Source organism: Oreochromis aureus, linkage group 19 (genome assembly GCF_013358895.1).
Source record: "Oreochromis aureus strain Israel breed Guangdong linkage group 19, ZZ_aureus, whole genome shotgun sequence".
In the NCBI taxonomy this organism is placed as follows: Eukaryota; Metazoa; Chordata; class Actinopteri; order Cichliformes; family Cichlidae; genus Oreochromis; species Oreochromis aureus.
In genome coordinates this window covers 27,241,524-27,262,516 of record NC_052960.1, presented here as the reverse complement: position 1 = coordinate 27,262,516, position 20,993 = coordinate 27,241,524, and the positions used below count along the sequence as shown (strand labels likewise).

General features: G+C 38.7%; 1 protein-coding gene across 1 annotated transcript in view; it reads right to left on the bottom strand.

The window, feature by feature from the left end:
* Positions 1-7,354, bottom strand: part of prkd1 (protein kinase D1) — a 108,609-nt gene extending 101,255 nt beyond the window's left edge. Inside the window, exon 1 of the mRNA XM_039603140.1 lies at positions 6,329-7,354. Within this exon, the coding sequence (XP_039459074.1) occupies positions 6,329-6,571 (243 nt within the window). The 5' untranslated portion in view covers positions 6,572-7,354. The remainder of the gene's footprint in view (positions 1-6,328) is intronic.
* Positions 7,355-20,993: the final 13,639 nt, after the last annotated feature.

Here is a 20,993-nt window from a genome sequence, read left to right as displayed (position 1 = left end):
TGTGGATAGCAAAATGAACTGTGAGTGCATGCAGTGATTTCCATGACAGAATTATGCCTGTTTTGTAATGCAGTGGCCCAAAGATCACAGGCATTAAATCTTGATTTTCTTTCTTTATGGCTTGCACACAAAGATTTTTCCAGATTCTTAGAATCTTTTGATGATATTATACACTTTGCTTACAAGATTATCAAAGTCTTTGCAGTTTTACATTGAGAAACATTACAGTATTCTGTGTACATTTCTGCATATCTATTGTCCCACATTTTTGATCCCGATCCTAGTTCTAGCAACATTCTCTTTCCCTTTCTGAACTCATTTAAATAAGTGCTGACTGACAAATCAGATCTTCACTGTCAATTATTACTGAATTTTCCCTATTTAACATAGCCAGAACATATAATGTAATGAAATTATAAGGCATAAGTACATTCTAAGACACCTGGAAGGTAACATCTACTACACTCCAAAACTATGGCAAAATGCAACCTAACTTTTGTTGCACATCTTAACAAAAGTTAAAAGTTAAGTTGCTAGTTAAAACTTAAAAACACGCATTCAACAAGCTTAAAAATAGAGAAAAGCAATCGTTTGACCTGATCTGAGCCACCACAAATATCATTTACTCTAACATCAAGCTAAGACAGAAAAAGATCATTATTGTATTCCACTTTAACATTATTCCTGGTAAATATTGAATTGATAAACTGACTCTGTTGCTGAAATGATGAAATGCACCATAGAAATAAAACACAAAATTCAACTGGTTCCTCTATCACAAGTCATATTTTTATCACAAAAGAATGTCATTGTGCATGGCATATCACTCTCATATTATGGACGTGTACTACTAATGATCAGAGTGTTGGGGTCTCACTGGTGAAAGTAAGTCATTACTGTTACATTACTTCCACAGTACTCCATAAAATGAACTGCAACCCATTGTCACATGATTAATAATGAGGACATATTTATGATCTTTCTTTTAGTTTTTTTTTTTTTTATCTATGAACACAAAACTGACAACAAAATGCACAGTTAAAAATCAGCCCACAGTGATCCTACTGGCAGAAATGGAGGCTACAATGCTGCAAGCCTGACTGCTCATCACTGCCTTTATTACTCGACTTGCCTCAGGCTCTGACTGCTGTGCTGGAGCCAGCATACATTCAGGTATAACATCCCTGTAGGTTCTTCACTAGCTTTTTTGCAGATGTTTGCATTGTGTTAGGAACGCAATGCAATTGTTTTTGTTCTAGAGGCAGTTTGCACTTTACCATTGCATTCCTGTTCTTTTGTGCAATAAAAATAAAGGTACTGTCCATATCTCTACTCCCCAAAAACTGTAGCTCAGCTCATACAACCCAGTGTGCAGGATGAAAAAACTTTGTAACTTTCTGTCAAGAGTTACAATTAACTGTAATGTAATTATTTAACTTAGTGTAGTAACATGTTACATTGCTGCATTACTGAAAAATGTGATGTGATTATAATACATGACACTTTGGAATGCATTACATCCACCACTGCTAAGGTGCTGGATGTAATGGTATATATTACCCATTCCCATTTATAAAATGAAAATGAAGACAAATTAATAGACATTAATTGCAATTATATTGATACTTAAGGGCTTGATGTTTTACACTGTAGCTTTTGGAGTGGACGTTGGTTTGATTAGGTGTTGGAGAAAGAGAAAAACTCATCTACAACAACATCATTGTTATTTGTGGAAATAAGAGAATAAAAACAAGCCTGCATTCATAAAGTCCTCTGAAATTTCTCTCTGCTTGTCTATGTGAGAAATAGGACATCTATCACATTCATAAGGACATCGACACTGTCTGTGTGTGTGTCAGCGTGGTTTAATTATGAGTGCTCGGTAACAGCTTTGCAGTTCAATTCAGTTCATAAAGCAAAAGCCAGGAAAACAGAAAAACCCCTGCAGAGCGAGCGAACAAAGGCAGAATTAATCATGTTTCCAATGAGAAACAAGACTCAGAGTGAGTCACCAACTGACTAACACTCCTTTCCAGACTCACATACTGTAGGCTTTACACATAGAGCGAAAAACTGCTAAACACACTGCATGCCATCAGAGAAATGTTGTGTGTTCATGTGTTAGTCTGTTCAGCAGCAAACGCTTGCTGCTGCACCTCAAATCTCCTGCTGCATGCAACAAATAAAGAACACTGTATCGAAAGTCTAAAAATGCAGCCATGTTTGAGAGGGTGGATACATTTGAATACATTATTTGAACATCTGATACATTGTAATTACAGTTATTTTAAAACAATCAATTAATGAAACTGTTTGGCAACAATAAATCTTTTTTTAACAGCAATTAACTTAAACAAATTACCCTCGTGATATACCAAATTCTTGGTATATCACGTGCTGGTGAAAAAATCAAATGGAAAGCACCATCCTTATTATTGTTGGCATATATCATAATATAAGATTTGTCACAACTAGTCAGCATTCCTGAGGTTAAAGTGCTGGAAACAAACCTGATAGTGTATAAAAACTGATTAGTGAGGGTGTGGAAAGGGACATGGCAACAGTATTCCCCTTTCTACTATTCTAAGCCTATGCATTAGTTCAGTATTAAACTCTGCAATCATCTGCCCACTTCCCTGGGTGTTCAGCTTCTTTACATCACTACTGCTCTCGCACACTGTCAAACTCAACACTCAACACTCAACACTCAACACATCATTGTTCCAGTCCAATCATCTTCTTCCTCGACTGAGCCAATCAGACTCACTTCTGTGTGGTTTAAATCACAAATGACTTCTGTCATTCTGCCTTTCAGACATTCGTGGAATGGTGTTTATGATGTTTCTTTTGTCATGCTATCACTTACATTTTTAATCATGTGTCCCTCTGTTAGTGACATCCTTGAACCTATTCCTGATCAGTATCAGCCAGAGCCATTTGAATCCTTGTCTGTGTGAAATTCTAGTAGAGGGAGCTCCTGTATTGTGTCCCATCAGCAGCAGTCCTCTCTGCATCTTCTTGCCTGATCTTAGTGCATGAGAAAATATGAGAGCTTGCCGCTGCATTAGACATGACTCAGTCTGGACTGCAATTCAGTCCACCTCCTCAGCAAGCCCCCATTCCTGCTGTTTCTGCTTCTTCTAAAACAATTATGTGCAAGAAAAATAGAACCAGGAAGTCTGCTGCATCACCTCCCCTTCCACAGGAAAAGCATAAAATTCCATGAAGCTAGGGTCCTTGGCCATCTACCAGCAACACGGATGTGACGCAGTTCTGTCTTCTCTAAATGCCGTCGACTTTCACCTTCAAGTGATAGAGAACCCAAACTGCGTACACTCAACTTTGATCCCTTCCACTCAGCCAGTTTTGCTCCTTGGGCTCAGTGGCATCTTTTCAGCATAAACTGGAATTCAGAATGTTACTTTGCTGTTACTTTAATGTTCAGGCGTAAAAGACGCCATTTTCAACCTAGTCTCTGAAGCTGTCTGATGGATTGTGTTGAATAAAGTTAAGCTTCCAGCTATGTGTCACCTCTTGGATAAATTCTTCTCGTTGATCCTCAGTTCAAGAATTCCAGCTTACCTCTATTCTCAAAGTAAAATCCTTGTTCCGTCATTTAGATGTTGCCTTTTCAATATTCAGTCTTTTGGTATTTGATTGATTCAGTCTCATTAGGTAAGGGTTGTGGCTCAGATTTAAAATTCTGGTCTATGCTGCTGAATAACTGGTACAGAGTAAGTTTTTTTATGATGACATTGTACTTTTTCTGACTCTCTCAAGCTCTTCACAGATGCACTATCAACTATAGGTTTTGAATGAATTTTCAAAGGGTAAAACTGATTTCTCAGTTTCAAAATGTTACTTTACAAAAAGTTCAAAACCATTGAGGTAAAAAACACCTGCATATGAACATTACTTTTATTTTTATTGCACAAAAGGATGAGAGCTCGACGGTAAAGTAATAACCTCATCCAGGACAGAAATAATTGCATTATGCTGCTAACATAACTTTGGCTCTTTGCAAGCATAGACAGCATGCTACTGCAACGTTAAACTAGCCAAGAGCTATGTTAAAGCTGAGTGAATGCCAACTCAGCAGCCAGACCCTGAACTTCTACAGGAAAAAAACAAAGAAGAAGAAGTGATGAGCGGTCAGCAGCCTCCATTTCTACCTGTTCTTGTTTCTAATATAGAATCACCATGGCAATTGTTTTAAAGTATCTTCGTGCTGGTTTTCATGTTTGCTTTGTGCTGCTGGCTTTGTTTTCATATCTAAATACTAAGAGAAAAATTATGTATGTGTGTCCTTGTTAGGATAGAGATTTGTGTTGATATGTGGGACTGTAGACTATATTAAATTGTAATTATGAGACAATGTGTTTTAATTCATTTCAATGTAACCAGTAGTGTAACAAGTTACTTTCTCCTGGAATTAGTTAATGTTTTGCATTACTTTTAAGACATTTCTTCTGTGTCAACACGTTTTCATCCCAACACATTACATAGAGACGCTATGTGACAAATCATGTAGGCATGAGAGCGGGTTCGAATGAATCTATAAATTTAAGGTTATGGTTAAGGTTAGGGTTAGGGCTGCAATCGAATGCTGGCAAGCGAATAAAAAGGGAAGCAAATAGAAAGCCATGAAGCAGCTTTCTATTCACTTCAATTAGGAGCGTTTCAAAAGGACACGGAGGGGTAGCTTTTGCATTACTATGACACGCCTCGGGCCGTGACAAATCGTCGGTATGTTACTCGTTGGGAATGTGAATGCTTGGTCGGTGTAATGTGTAACACATTACTTTTTTGAATAATGAGCCCAACACTGATCACAACAAAGACGAGAAATACCTCCAATATGCAAAAACATTTGACTACACAGCACACAATTAGTCTGCATGACTGCAATGCCTTTGATATGCTGCTTAGTGATGGTGGTGACTCTAAAAGCCAAATAGAACCCAATGAGAATCAATAAAAGAATTAAATCAATAAGTGATATCTATAACGGAATCGGAATTGGTAAATTCTTATTAATGCCCTTTCATACTCATCTCACTCACTTTTTAATCCTTTTTCTTGATACAGGCTCGATGGGTAAATGTTTCCCTTGTTCTACCCTTGGCCATGACTCTCTCTGCCTTCTACACTTGTTCTGAATTTCCTTATCGTCCAGGAAGGACAGCAGATTGTTACACCGCCCACAGTCTCACTCTGTGGATGTGATTGTTGACTTACCTGTATTCCCAGTGAGTTCCACTCAAGCCTCCAACCCCACTGGCCTGCCTTCCCACTCTCCACCACCACTTGTCTCTTCTTGCTGGATACTTGCCTGTAACTTATAACCTCCTCTATGATTCGTGTCCGGATAATCCACAAGTAAGGCAATTCCATTGCTTCACGTTGCTTCATAACATTCTTCAGATATTAAGATTGGCCAGAAATAACGCTCTCTTTCCTCTTACAGATTCTCCACTTGTATTCTGATAACCAGTATCCTTTTCTGAACTACTCTCCAGTTCCCAGAACTATCCAACAACTTGTTCAATAATCCTTTTAAATCTGACACATGTGAGATAAATGTCTCTTTTGAGTCTGACCTCTAGTTAATTCTGAAACCTGGCACCACTGTTCCAAGAATAGCAATGCATTTTTTTTTAAGAAAACGGATGTCTTCCCACTATTGATGGCTGACTACTCATTATTGGTCACTTCCTATTTTGGAAAGTAATTCAGTGGCTGGTTTGTATCCACTTGCAGGTCAGTTTGATTAATATATGTCTGACACCCCCGATTACAAAATAAACTAAAACAAACAATAACGTACAACATTAACCTTCACATTTTTTTGTTTGTTTGTTTGTTTTTTTGTTGTTTTTTTGTTTGCTTTTTTGAAGGAAGAAAACAAAACCAGAACCTGTTTAAACATTCAAGAAAAAAATATGATCTGTAGATCACATTCGTTTTAAATACTCTAGTGCAGTGTCCACTTCCCTTTTTTTAAAACTAAAATATATACTGGGTCAGAGAGGACTGTGACATCATCTGTGAGGTCACGAAACCCCCAAATAAGAAACCCACTGAAAAATCCAAACTCCTTATTGCACTTCCTTTGGTCCTCAACAAAACACTTTGCAAGTTTGAAGTAGATCGGAGAGACGAAAGGCGTGAAATGAAAATATCTGTGTTTATGGTCTGTATTTAATGAATTTTAAACCGGTGAAAGATTTATGTCGCCAATGTAACTTCTTTACATTATGATTACTCTGTCAGGACTCAGAGAATTTTAGAACTTGATTTTAGAACTTGGTTTAAACTCTTTAGTTACCTTTTGGTCCACGATGGAGCACGCCACCTCCCGGACCTGACTGAGGCTGAACTCCGCGGCATCCAGCAGCACGGGCTCCCGGCTCAGACCGATCTGGATGTGGAAGGAGATCACACCACCACCACCACCTCCTCCTCCTCCTACACCACCACCACCCCCTCCCCCGGCGCCGGTGTTGGTGTTGTTTGTGCCCCCTGAGAACGGGAGAGGGCTGGGCGCACGGATCAGCGGAGGCGCACTCATATGAGCCTTTTCACCACCGGTTTCTAACTCTGCCAAGAAACAATTAGGAGTCACGACGACGTGAAATGACCGCACGGGTGAATGAATAGGGAAATTAGCGACACGTCCAGGTGGAGCAGCCAGAGGAGGGATTTAAACCGTGGAGAGGTGCGAGAGGCTCGGACGCACGGAACTCCCCAAAGCGTCAGAAAAGTGCAAGAGGATAAAAAGAGTTTCCGACAGAAAAGACGACTGATTAACTAAAATAAAACTAACTGAAAAAGGAAAGGGAGCCGCGAGAAGACAAACAGCGCGGGTGTGAACACAGAGGCAATTAGAAGAACCATAATGACTACATGACTGGACCAGAGAGCAGCGTGGAAACCGGTGATGCGGGTGACAGAGCCATGGACGTCAACAGTGGCTGGAGAGGAGGAGGAGGGGAGTAAAGGAAAGGAGAGGAGAGAGGGAAATGTCCTGGACTGAGGGATGGTGGATAAATGATGGATGGATGGAGAGGTTTAGACTTCAGAAGCTGATGAGACTGTGTGTTCTGTTCACATATGTAAATCCAGATATTTGCAGATTTTCAAAATCCTAAATTCTGTCTCTAATCTGTCTATCCTCTCTTCATCTACTGTCCCAGTAATTTTTACTTTACTGAACTACTAATTTCTTAACAACATATGGAGTTATGGTTGAGAAATTGATTTTTTAAATTTATGTTTGCATATACTAATCTAAAACTAGTGAAATATTACCTTTTGAGTTTGTCTTTTGCTGACACCAGTGGCATTTGTTACCTTAATATGGATATGGGGGGGAGGGGGAGGGGGGTTAGGGTGACTTTAGTAAAGTGCAGAGGAGGCAAAACACAGGTTGAAACTGTCCCCACTTTGGTTTGATTCGGGTAAATGTCGGGCAATCAGGTTATGGTCTGGGCTTGCTATTTTGCAGACCCATTAATTCCCAGTAATGTTTAGATGGCTTTTTACAATTAGATTAATCATGTAGGATGTTTAATGTGGTTGCAAACTTGGGACAAGCAGTTAACTCAGGAGCAGATTCTTTTTTTAAATTTAATTTTGTTTTGTTCTTGTATGCAGCCTCTTTTTTGGTTTGCAGTGCAGAAAGCATAGACAGACTGTACCAGAACTGGAATTTGTAATAAAGTTAGTCTGTTTTCATGTTAACATAATTTTGTCTGTGATTTTCTTTAATCAAGACAGAGATTATTGCCGCTGGAAAAACTTTAATTTTGTTCACCTAAATCTAAAGGATTGTAGTCTCCACAGACAGAAGGGAATAAATAGAATACAATTTAAAAAATAGACTTGGTGAAGAACAAAGTAAGGATGCATTCATTTTCTTTGCATTATTGTGGGGTCTTTACCTTACAATATAAAGTGTGATGGTTAGTGTGATTTCATGCTATATAAATAAAACTGAATTCAACTGACTAAAAGCCCTGTGACAGACTGGCGACCTGTCCAGGGTGTATCCCGCCTCTCGCCTTAAGACAGCTGGGATAGGCTTCAGCCCCCCGCAACCCTGAAAAGGATAAGTGGAAGAGAATGGATCGATGGATGGATTGACTAAAAAAAAAATTTTTAAATCGAATTTTGACTCTTACTTCTCTATTTATTAAAAATAAAAATGCAAATCCTGCTTAAAAATCTAAAATATTAACATAAAAACATGGTATTTAATAGGAATTTGTAAAATGCTAACTGAACCTAAGAAAATGAGGTGAAAAATGAATGTGATCATATTAGTCACTTTTTCCCCCTGTTTTTATTTTATGAGCTACAGAAAGTAGGACTCACAGTAGTTGAATAAACAATAGGTCTGAGAAGAGACTGGGGACAGAACCACAGTAGTGTCCATGCTTGTTAGACTATGAATAATATTGTAATTGTCCTACTGTGGAGTTACGTACCTCAACCATGACAGAGAGGTCGGAGTTGTAGGGTGGTGTGTGGGTCTTACTTAGGCATCAAAATCACTTGTTCAGGGTTAAACAAACATCACAGTTTGAGGTAAATTACAATAGGATGAGGTGGTGAGTAGTAGCTGGTCTACTAAATATGCATATGCTAGAATACAGAGGTGGGACGTAAGGAAGTACAAATACTTTAGTACTGTACTGAAATAAAATTTTCAGATATCTGCACTTTACTCCAGTATTTATTTTTATTTTAAAATATCAGTGCTTTCAACTCCTTACATTTCCCAAACATGCTCTTTATTTCAGGTTTAATACATTTGAAGTAAGTTTTTATTTCAGAGCGCTGCATGTCTTCAAACATCAAACTGAACTGAGCCTAAATGGTGGGATGGCATACCCATCATGGTGGCTTATCACATGCAAAGCGATGAAAGAGGCAAAACCATATAATTTATTCATCATTCATAGCTCTATGCTCAGGGATTTAACTGGGCTGGAATGAGCTGGAACAGTATTTTTGGTGCAGATGTCCATAGGCTGTGGTTGCGGTACTTCAGCATCTAGCTAGCATTACAGAAGAAAATTGAGCATAAAGTTCAGCTCAGTACTGCTCACTGCAGAACAAAGTTAAGTATACTAACTTTCTGTTATTCAAGCTCTCAACATATTAGTGCAGAACAAACAGGTGAGCTTGTTGCACTGGGGTCACTTTACAGTAAAGCACTGTGTTGGACTGGTGGGCAGAGGATGTGATGCAGCATGACACCTTAACTTTGCCAGATATCATTGGGAATTTTACTGGAGTTTAACTATAGTATGGGCCCTTCAGTATTTGTAGCAAATCCAGGTAATGATGCTCTTAACAGCTCAATTACTTAATCACATTCAGTAACTGATCCAGTAGGAATTCTTTTGTGACATTTTGAAAATAGATGACAGGGACTGACTGGTTCAGAGAAAATAGGCAGATATGCTAATTTTAATTTAAAAACTAAAGGATTCAGTTTGTATTAACTTAATTTCAATCATGACAATAAATAAAGTCTTCTTTGCCTTATTCCAGCAGTATGTTTTACAGTGCACCTGTTGCATCTGCAGCGTGATAATGTTCTGTCGGCTCACTGCAGACTGAGAGTGAAGGGTACTGGTTGCTAGGAGACATGCACATATATATACACAAAGACACACTTCAGCCAGCCCTCCTACGCTTCAACCTTGCCTCCGTTTAGTCCCGTTTATTACCAAGGATGATGCCAGAATTGTGGCATATGGTATGTGTGTGTACTTGTGTGTCCATCTTTGTGAGGACCGATTTGAGTTTTTGAGCATGAGGCGGAGGATATTTTTGGAAAACGAGAACATCCCGGTCCTTCCTTGCGGACAGAGGTTCAAAAAGCTGGGTGAGAGTTCAAATTGAGTCTAAGGATCAGGTTTAGGTTAAGGCTAGAGTTTTAAAGTTGAGCTTTGCCTAAGAGGCATTGTGCCAAAAAGGGAAGTGCAAATGTGTGACTCCAGAGAGAGGAAGAGTCATAGCAAACAACCAACAGGGTCAAAGCAACTAAATATAATTAATATTAACTTGTAAAAGATTCAGTGGATACAGTAATGTAATTAAATAAAACAGTGAGACCACATTCATGCAAGAAATTTGGCTATAGGGGATTATGTGGTGTGATTTCAAGATTACCTACCTGCTCAATGATTTTGAATCCCCTGAACAATAATAATAAATCTGCCTACTTATCTTCATCTGTGAAGGCTCTGCCTCTTTCCATGCACTTTATCAGCAAAGTGTGAAATTCAGCACATTTATGTGTTGGATGCAGACATTTTAACAAAAACATATACATAGACCTGTTTTATTTAAATCAATATGAAACTGGAAAGACAATAAAGCCATGTAGACAGCTGCTCATTAACATGCTGTTTGGGTACAGTGGCTTGCAAAAGTATTCGGCCCCCTTGAACTTTTCCACATTTTGGCACATTACAGCCACAAACATGAATCAATTTTAATGGAATTTCACGTGAAAGACCAATACAAAGTGGCGTACACGTGAGAAGTGGAACGAAAATCATACATGATTCCAAACATTTTTTACAAATAAATAACTGAAAAGTGGGGTGTGCGTAATTATTCAGCCCCCTGAGTCAATACTTTGTAGAACCACCTTTTGCTGCAATTACAGCTGCCAGTCTTTTAGGGTATGTCTCTACCAGCTTTGCACATCTACAGACTGAAATCTTTGCCCATTCTTCTTTGCAAAACAGCTCCAGCTCAGTCAGATTAGATGGACAGCGTTTGTGAACAGCAGTTGTCAGATCTTGCCACAGATTCTCGATTGGATTTAGACACCAGACAGGTCAGGGATAAAGTTATTGAGAAATTTAAAGCAGGCTTAGGCTACAAAAAGATTTCCCAAGCCTTGAACATCCCACGGAGCACTGTTCAAGTGATCATTCAGAAATGGAAGGAGTATGGCACAACTGTAAACCTACCAAGACAAGGCCGTCCACCTAAACTCACAGGCCGAACAAGGAGAGCGCTGATCAGAAATGCGGCCAAGAGGCCCATGGTGACTCTGGACGAGCTGCAGAGATCTACAGCTCAGGTGGGGGAATCTGTCCACAGGACAACTATTAGTCGTGCACTGCACAAAGTTGGCCTTTATGGAAGAGTGGCAAGAAGAAAGCCATTGTTAACAGAAAACCATAAGAAGTCCCGTTTGCAGTTTGCCACAAGCCATGTGGGGGACACAGCAAAGATGTGGAAGAAGGTGCTCTGGTCAGATGAGACCAAAATGGAACTTTTTGGCCAAAATGCAAAACGCTCTGTGTGGTGGAAAACTAACACTGCACATCACTCTGAACACACCATCCCCACTGTCAAATATGGTGGTGGCAGCATCATGCTCTGGGGGTGCTTCTCTTCAGCAGGGACAGGGAAGCTGGTCAGAGTTGATGGGAAGATGGATGGAGCCAAATACAGGGCAATCTTGGAAGAAAACCTCTTGGAGTCTGCAAAAGACTTGAGACTGGGGCGGAGGTTCACCTTCCAGCAGGACAACGACCCTAAACATAAAGCCAGGGCAACAATGGAATGGTTTAAAACAAAACATATCCATGTGTTAGAATGGCCCAGTCAAAGTCCAGATCTAAATCCAATCGAGAATCTGTGGCAAGATCTGACAACTGCTGTTCACAAACGCTGTCCATCTAATCTGACTGAGCTGGAGCTGTTTTGCAAAGAAGAATGGGCAAAGATTTCAGTCTGTAGATGTGCAAAGCTGGTAGAGACATACCCTAAAAGACTGGCAGCTGTAATTGCAGCAAAAGGTGGTTCTACAAAGTATTGACTCAGGGGGCTGAATAATTACGCACACCCCACTTTTCAGTTATTTATTTGTAAAAAATGTTTGGAATCATGTATGATTTTCGTTCCACTTCTCACGTGTACGCCACTTTGTATTGGTCTTTCACGTGAAATTCCATTAAAATTGATTCATGTTTGTGGCTGTAATGTGCCAAAATGTGGAAAAGTTCAAGGGGGCCGAATACTTTTGCAAGCCACTGTATCTTTAGGCAGGTACTGCTGTTTTTTCTGAGCCCTGTTTGAGCCCTTCTGATGTCAAATTGCTGTTAAAAGTAGAACATTTTGTTTTTAGCAACTCCAATGTAATGAATGTTACATGTAATGAATCCATATGATTGGATTACTGTTACTCTTACAAAAACTAAAGGACTTCCCTGTATTTTTTGTGTATTTTTTTTTTCAGGTATTTCCTTTTACTTTTGGTTTGGTTACAGATAACATCCTCTAAATTATCAGGAAGCACATAATTACAAACCGTAAGAAATAAAGGTAAATGAAAATTCCCTCTGTATATAGTGAGCCTGTAGAGCCATTAGGGTCTGTGCAGTAGCACTGAACATTAGCTTATTATTCTAAAATATCATTTTAATTGTAATAATATAATCAGACAAGAGATGTCAGAAGGATTTCCTAAAACTGATTGTAAAATTAGGATAGGTCTTAGTTTTATGACCCTGTGCCAATGCAGTCAAAGTGATTTTGAAAAGTATTTGCCCCCTTCCTGATTTATTTATTTATTTGGATATTTGTCACATTTACATGTTTCAGATCATCAAACAAATGTTCATATTAGACAAGATATTCATGTAAATGCAAAAGGCAGTTCTTTAAATTATCATTTCATTTATTAAAGGGGAAAAAAGCTTTTCAGTTCTATCTTGGCCTTTGTAAAACCTTCCTCCCCAGTCCATAGACTATTGTCCCATAATTCTTGGGGATCATCAAGATGTCAAGAGCCTTTGTGTTCTTTTTGGTTAGAAGTGTTTGGAACTTTATATCCAGGCATCCATAGATTCCTCTGGATCCCATGTTTGCACAGTCACTTTCTTATTCTTGAATCATAAACTCTGAGCTTAACTGTGGAAAGTGAGGCCTGCAGTTCTTTAGAGTCATCCATGAGGGTTTTTTGCGACCTCCTGGACTAGACTAATTTGGTAGGTTCCTGGGAAGGTTCACTTCTCTTCCAGATTTTAGCCTTTGAAATACTTTGATTAACCCTTTCCAGAATTTTTCCAGACACGCTTTATTTAAGTGATGTCTTCAACAGCTCTGGGAGTAATCAGGCCTGGGTGTGGCTATTGAAATGAACTCAACTTTCAAAACCCAGAGGTTAATCAGAGTTAATTCATTATCAAGAAAGGCAATTACTTTTTCAGATAGGGCCAGGATGGTTTGTATAGCCTTTCCCTTTGTAAATTCTTTCCCTTTATTTTGTACTTATTTTTGTACTTAGATTATCTTTGTCTAATATTGAAATTTCAATTTAAATGTGAAAAATATGCAAAAAACAAAGAAAATCTGGAAGGGTGTGTTTCTTCAGCCTTCAGCCTGAAGGCTCTGCCTCCGATTCTATTTTTAAATGCCTTTGGAACCACAAGTAGCCAGGGGTCTGAAAGTGCTCTATTGGGGTGATACTGTACTGTAATTTGATGCGTTGGCATAATTTTTTCATTTTTGTTGTTTATCCTTTTTCTGCTCTGACTTGTCAGAATGTGTGCTGTAATAAGAGTCTGGTATACACTCAGTATTTTTACTGAATATGTTTGCAGTCCTTAACAGTGTTTTATAACCCAATTACAAAATCAAGCTAAAAACTGTCATGTTTTGAGAGTTGAAAGTATGGTCTAATGCATGCACAGCCAGGAGGCAGGAAAAGTCATGCTAAATTCAGGCTGAGAGGCAGGCAGAAAGAAAACAGCAACCACTAGGAACATGACAACATGAGGAAAACAACAATAGGAGACAAAATAAGTCAAACAAAACTGAGGCAAGTGTCATTTATGAATTCAGTAGGCCTGAATGGATAATTGGTAGCAGTTGAGTATGACAGTTACAACCAGAAGTCTAAATGTATGTAAGGGCTTAAGAGAAAAAATACACTCACTGTAAGCAATATCAAAAGATGGAGGTAGCCACAGTGATGTAACCTGCTGTAATGTTCCACTGTGGGCCTTAACCCGAGCGTTTTCATCTCTCCCATGAAAACCATTTAAAGGTTTTTAAATGATGTAAAATGACAAGCTTGGAACTAAACTGAAAGTCACAGCACATTTACTGTTTTTTTCTCAATCACAAAGTAACTTTTACCCTCATTGTTTGTCCTAAAAGGGACCACAATTAAAAAAATAGGTATCACGTTGCATCCTGTAGCACTAAAAACTAGTGTCTGAGCCTATAAAAACAGGAAAGTATTAAGTAAGTTCTTAGAGCAAGGGGGTGTTGGAGTTCCCTCGGAGTTTCCAAGGACATCCCCGAGCAGTTCAATGCTTTGGTGAAGCTGGCATGATAAGGGCTCAGGCTCACTGAGGTACGTGCCCATACAGGAGCAACTTCCCAGATGGTTTTGGAATTTCAGCCAAACTTTACTCTGTGCACAATAAAGAACACTGACACTCACACAGTAGTGTATTCAAATTCACAGAAGCAAATGGTTTGTTTCAGAACGGGGTATTTGTTATAAATCATTTTTAAAAGTAAACGGATCTAGGTACACTGTGTCCCTTATGAAGGACAAATGAACTAAGAGGGAATGATTAGATTACATTTTCAGTCTCGCAGAGAGGACATGCTGTCCAGCTATGATTATATCACAAGTTCTGCTAAGAATGCTTGTGACATCCAACAACATTTCATCTTTAACAGTCATAAATACAAATCTCTAAAATCACACTCATCTCTGGCATGTTGTTTTCCACTCTGCGTTTACTTGCAAGCGATTCACCGTGCCAGAGTTCATCTCCCCGTGGATCCATCCAGGCTGAAAATGCACAGTGTAGTAAGAATCCGTATTTTTAGAAACATTTGCTAAAGCAGGACAATATTGATGACTCGCAGCAGATGACGCTTTGGCAGAAAACTTCATGATGGGAGAAGTTGGTAACATTTTATAATAACTACAATGATTAATAAGGTATTACTAATACTTAATCATTTATAAAGCTTAACTCCTTCTTAGTATGTCAGTTATAAACATGGATATAAATGGATATAAATATAGTTTGGTATTGCTTTGTATATTACATTTTAATGTCAGTATTTGAATACTTTAGCAATTTCTTAATAAAATATTACATAAATTGCAAAAAATGTTATTCATGAGCTGTTAATGGTTCAACAATGTCTTTAGATGCACATTTATACCTATCCAGATTACAAAATCAGCTTTTATTTGCGAGTGTGTTAGTGGAGGTTTTATAACGACTTATTAGCTGGCTTTAGTTAAACAAGTCAGTGTTCAGTCTGGTTTAGTTCCAAAGTGCTCCTGAATTAAACTCGGCTGAAATGAACAAAGTAGGGATGGTCTCCTTGTCCAGCACAATGAAAACTCAGAGCAGCTCCTCATAGTAAGGAGGTGCCCAGCTTTAAGGGTGGCTGTAGCTCAGGCGGTAGAGCAGGTCATCCACTGATTGGAAGTTTGGTGGTTCCATTCCTGGCTTCCCCCTTGTCTGCATGCCAAATATCCTTGGGCAAGATACTAACCCTGATGCATCCATCAGAGTATGAGTGTATGTATGAGTGTTAGATAGCCTATTTCTAAGTGCCTTAGAAAAAGTGATTGGGTGAATGAATTAGTTGTATAAAGCGCTTTGATTGCTCAGATAGAGTAGAAAAGCGCTTTATAAGAACCAGTCCATTTACCATTCCTTTGTTTTGGCATTTCCATTGAAACTTAATTTCTTATCTAAATTGCTTTGCGATTTTCCATGACGAAGCAGGTGGACCCCAGAGCCTGGTCACCTCCTTACCCGAGGAGCTGCTCTGAGTTTTCACTGTGCTAGAGGAAGAGACCATGCCTAACTAACTTAATTGGAATTTAAACTGACTTGACGCTGACTTGCCTGACAGCTGAGATCAAAGGAATGTTGAACTTTAGGAACAAACTGAAAAAATTCCAGACTTTTAAACATCTTGGAGCAATTTTCCTCTTTCCGTGTCAGGTGACCCTTTATCAATAGGGGAAAGCCTAAAGTAGCTTTTATCAGTGAATGTGTGGATACATTGTTTGCAGTGGTTGCCCTTGTTTGTGAAGCAGTGTGGCTTCAGGGTGTACTTGTATCTGCATTGATTTCATTATTTGAAACTTCAGCCTTATTAATTACGAGCGTTAACCAATGTATTTATATTTGACAGAATATAAGAAAAAGGATTGGCTCACTTTAAAGAATTCTTTTTGGTTTAAAATCTCCCCCAAACAAAGTGTGATTAGTTTAAAAATGCAACACTTTTTTGTTAGACCACTGGATTTCCTATTTTCCATATTCTATTTAAGTTGGCTGCTGAAATTGCTTGTCTCTCACATTTGTTATAAGGTGGTAGAAACTGTGTAACTGTAGCTTCCCTTCTCTGAGTTAGTTTCATTAAAATTCCTCTCTGTGTGCTGTGTGCTTGCCTTTCTATCTGCCCCCACTCCCACAGTATGTTTTACCTTTAAAGGTATTTATTTTGTTTAAAGGTAATATTCTGTATTTCAGACAACAATTGGATCATTTTCTATATTTTGGTTCAGTATATAAATAAAATGTATATGCAATAAGTTGATTACAATATGAAAATAGCTAATTAAAAGTTGTGCATTCAAAAATGTAGGCTACTTATATAAAAGTTAGAAACATTGTTTCTTTATGGCCTTTTTGAACATTTCTATGGTGATTTTCTGTTAATATACAGTTATTTCTTAATGTTTTATAGTATGCTTTTGGTAGATCTACTGATCTACCAACTCCCCAAAGGGTAATAAGGAGAAGACTCTGGCGTAGCGGGTAACCTCTTCATGAATGATGTGAAATAGGTACATTAATAATGTGAGGTTCTGTCTTGGACCATCCAGCTCTCTTTTGAGGCAGTTCATTTATGTCCAGCAGTACAAATATACATTTTGCATTTTACCAAGGGTGAACTCAAAATTAGATACTCACAGAAAATAAACCATATGATCCAAATTTGTTCCATAATTTCCATCTCCTAAGCCCTACCAACTGTCTTTAACTGTAAAGCCATAGATTTTATTCCCTGAACTCGACAACACATTTGTTTTCTGAGTTAGAGACAAATGAAAGAATCTTTCTAAATGAATCATAATACGAGGTGAGTCAGCAGCTTGACAGTCTGCTTTTAGGAAATCCTCCCACTCCAAGCCTGATAGCTCTTCCTGAATACTTGCCTTCAGTGACCCACTCACTTTTGCGTGTGTTATAAAAATAGCTTAATACTTGCATGCCCACAACAGAATGTGTCTTCCCCATCAGCAAAGCTATCTACTTCCAGTTATCTTCATATGCTAATAATTTGTTTGCCATTTTCTCAACAGCTTATAAATTAGTTTCATATACAAAACTGCTCAAGAAAAACTCAGTCAGTCAATTAAAACCAATCAACCAATAAATCAGTTACACTAGTATCTCAGATTTGTCCACTGTTTCCATAGTAAAGTGAGATCAACACTGTAGCAGCTCTGGACACTGAACTGTCTCCTCCATAGTAACTATCACATAATGTGTGAAGCACACTGTGACAGCTCGGAGCAGATATGTTTGTTTGAGTTCTCTCGGTCCATCTGGGGGTCCAAAAAGTTGACAGGACCTGAAATCAGCAGCTGAGGCCCACGGTGTGAAAACATGTCGGCTGAGAGTCACAACTTAGAGCCACCAGGGTGAAACTGGACCACATGGAGTGATACAAGAATCCCACTGCAAGTTCCATTTAATGTGGAGCAGAATGTGACACAAGGGGGTCTTACCTTATTGAATGAAAAACCAGAGAGATGTGCATGTTTGAGCGAAATGTGTTTCTGAAGGTGTTTTTATAGTGCATCAAACAAACTGAACAAAAGGCTGGAAAGAGGACAAGAAGAGCAGCAGGGGATGGGAATTTCCCTGATTCTACACAGAGGACCAAATAAAGCCTGTTATGGGAGAATTCTGGTTTAGTTGGTGCACTTTCTTTGGAACTAGCTTTGCATTCAATTACATCCCAAAAAAGTGATGTGATTTTTAGATGCAACATTCTGAATGTTTGTTAGAATTTAGAAAAAGAAACATGGAACTTGACATGGATTCGACATTTGGTAACTACACTGGGAATTTAATTTCAGGGGCACTAAACACCATTGCTAACACTCACCTTTTTTCTTCAAGTAAGGCTTGTGCTAAGCTAATTATATCCCATTATGTAACACACAAAATTGCATACAGTTATAGATGAAATTAAGGTAACCTTCCTATCATGGAAGACATGCGCAGATTAAAAAAAAATACTTGGCAGAAGTTGTCATACTATTGCAACTGTGCACTTTCTTATTTCACTGGTAAAATAGTGGAAGCTCATATTAAACATGGACAAACTTTTACATTATGAGGTCCGCATACATGAAAGCAATTTTTATAATGTCAATGAAAACATTATTCTCAGTTATGTACCTCTGGCACATAACTGGAGTAGTTGGCTTAAAGAGAGTCTGCAGTATGGTTCAGAAGTCCATGAACTGAGGAGCTATACCAAAAGGCTGAAACAAACCAAACTAACTTGAGTCTGATGTGTAAAAATGTGCAGAATATGGACAAAAGAAATAAGACAACCATGTTGCATCATCACAAACAGCAGTTGCTTGTTTTTTAAGTCCCTCTGACTCTACAAGCAATAATCTTGGAAAAACAAAAGACTAAGGAAGTACACCAATGTGTGAAACCCCAAACAAATACTCAGCAGGAGGTGCTCCCGACAAAAAGAAATTGTCAAAAACAAAAGGTAGCAGGGTGTAAAAGTTGTTGTACAAATAAAATGAAATGTAAATGTCTTTGCTTTTACATGACAGGGACTCCTTTCTGTCGCTCCTTCAAAGTTGTAGATGTCTGCCTCGCTCCACTGAGCAAACTCAGGATGATTGGACTTCCCGCAACACCTCAAAACACACTCACGCACCACTTGGTTACTCTCAGTTATTCACACACCATTGTGGCAAAATGAACACAAACCACTTATTCACACGCGTACACACATATACACTTGTGTCAGAATGAACACACTCCACTTCGGCAGATTTGACACCCACCACCCGTCGTTACATTTTTGCAGCCCCCTCCTCCCTCCATGGGTGCTATTCCCGTCACCGTGGGGTGTGTGAGATGCGGAAAAAGTGCTAAAAAGCTGTCGTCTCTTCCCAGTAAACTTGGTGTCATTGTTGTATGTTGTTGTGCAAATGTTTTGAGAGGAAGTTTGCTGATGCCGACGCATGGCGAGGCACAACAGTAGTCAAAGGGCAGCAGTAGGAGGGGATTGGAGCGCTCCGCAGGAAGTCCACACGTGTCAGTGTGCAGGTCACAGGGCACGCCTCCTGAATGTTACAGTTTGTCTTAATTATTTTCACATTTTCTGAAATCATACCTCAATTTCACAAAACATTCAAAACACAGACACAAACATAAGACCCTGTTTGTGTGTGTGCGTGTGTGTTTTCTTACACCCAGTAATATTCTGTTCCTCCCAAAGTACTCGCATTCTTTATTCAGCATTGTGCAAAACTTAAGCCACAATGTCCCAAAAGTTTTTGTGCATGCATCCTTCAACATTAAATTTTAGATACCTCAGTCCTATACCACAGTTAACATTTAATATCTGCCATAGCTGCTGACCTGTTTAAAGTTAGGAATGTGAAGGTTGTTACCTTAAAATGCTTACTTACATATCCCTTTGTAAGGGAACATCACCCATTTTCTTCTCCTGTTTCTCAAAATGTGCTTAATAAATACTCCTGGTAAATCTGGGGAATTTGTTTTCTTTTGTTTCCTTTTGGTAGTATAATTGTTTATTTTTGCAACATTTTTACTTGTTATTTTGGATATGACCCCTATGATATTGATTGGCTCTCTTCAAAGAGCAAATTCTGATACGGCACTGGTCCTTTGCTGGGAGAGGGGAGTTATGCTTATATGTCCATCCTCTATCGCTAAACCTCAAGGGGTCACCAGTAACCTGCTGAATGCTAATTGCTAAATTAACCTAAATATTAAACATTAGGAATCAAATTTGGTTAGTGCTAAGCCACAATTGTGGCAAAAATGTGTAAAAATGTAAATGTAAAGGTATAAGTTTTTTTGTGTGTTTTCATCTTCTGTCATCCTCTGAATAGCAACTAACATCCATAACATCTATATCTTGAGGACTGTCAAAGGACAAGTTAAAGCTGACTTTCTTTCTTTCGTGCCAGCGAGCATGAGGCAGCAACATGTAAAGAGAAGCTGATGAGGTGAGATTAAAGGTTGAGGTGACGTTAGCAAACAGTTTCTATCCTAAAGCAATAATATCACTTAATATTGAATAAATGCACTTAGATTGCTTTTTCGAGAGGAATACGAGGGGAATGTGTTTATTTGTGTTATTTTACTTATTTATTATGGATTCATTTTATTTTTCTTGCTCTGTTCTTTTACTTGCTACCTGCATACCAATACCAACTAGATTTTTAAATCTTAATATAAAATGCGTAACAGTAAGGTGGACATTAGGTAAGGCTGCACTTTTTGCAGTGGACTCGTAAAAAATATTTCTGTATCAGTAATATGATTATTTGCAGCTAGCAGGTTGTTAATGCTATCCATCAAGTCTAACAGTCTGCAGTCTATGAACTAACCTCAGCTAACACCAGCTAACAGTGTTAGCTCGGTGGCGAGTAGCCTTCAGTAATAGTAATAAATCACACAGCAATAGTACATCGACGATAATGAAGTGGCACATAAATGGTAAATGGCCTGTATTTGTATAGTGCTTTGCTTAGTCCCTATGGACCCCCCCACCCCCAGCAACCACTGGTCGCTATGGGAAATGTGTATTCCCAAACCAAATCTTGTGATTGCTTTGGTCGCTGCCATATTACTGCAGCCTTGGTTTGAATGGAAGTAATGGTAAGA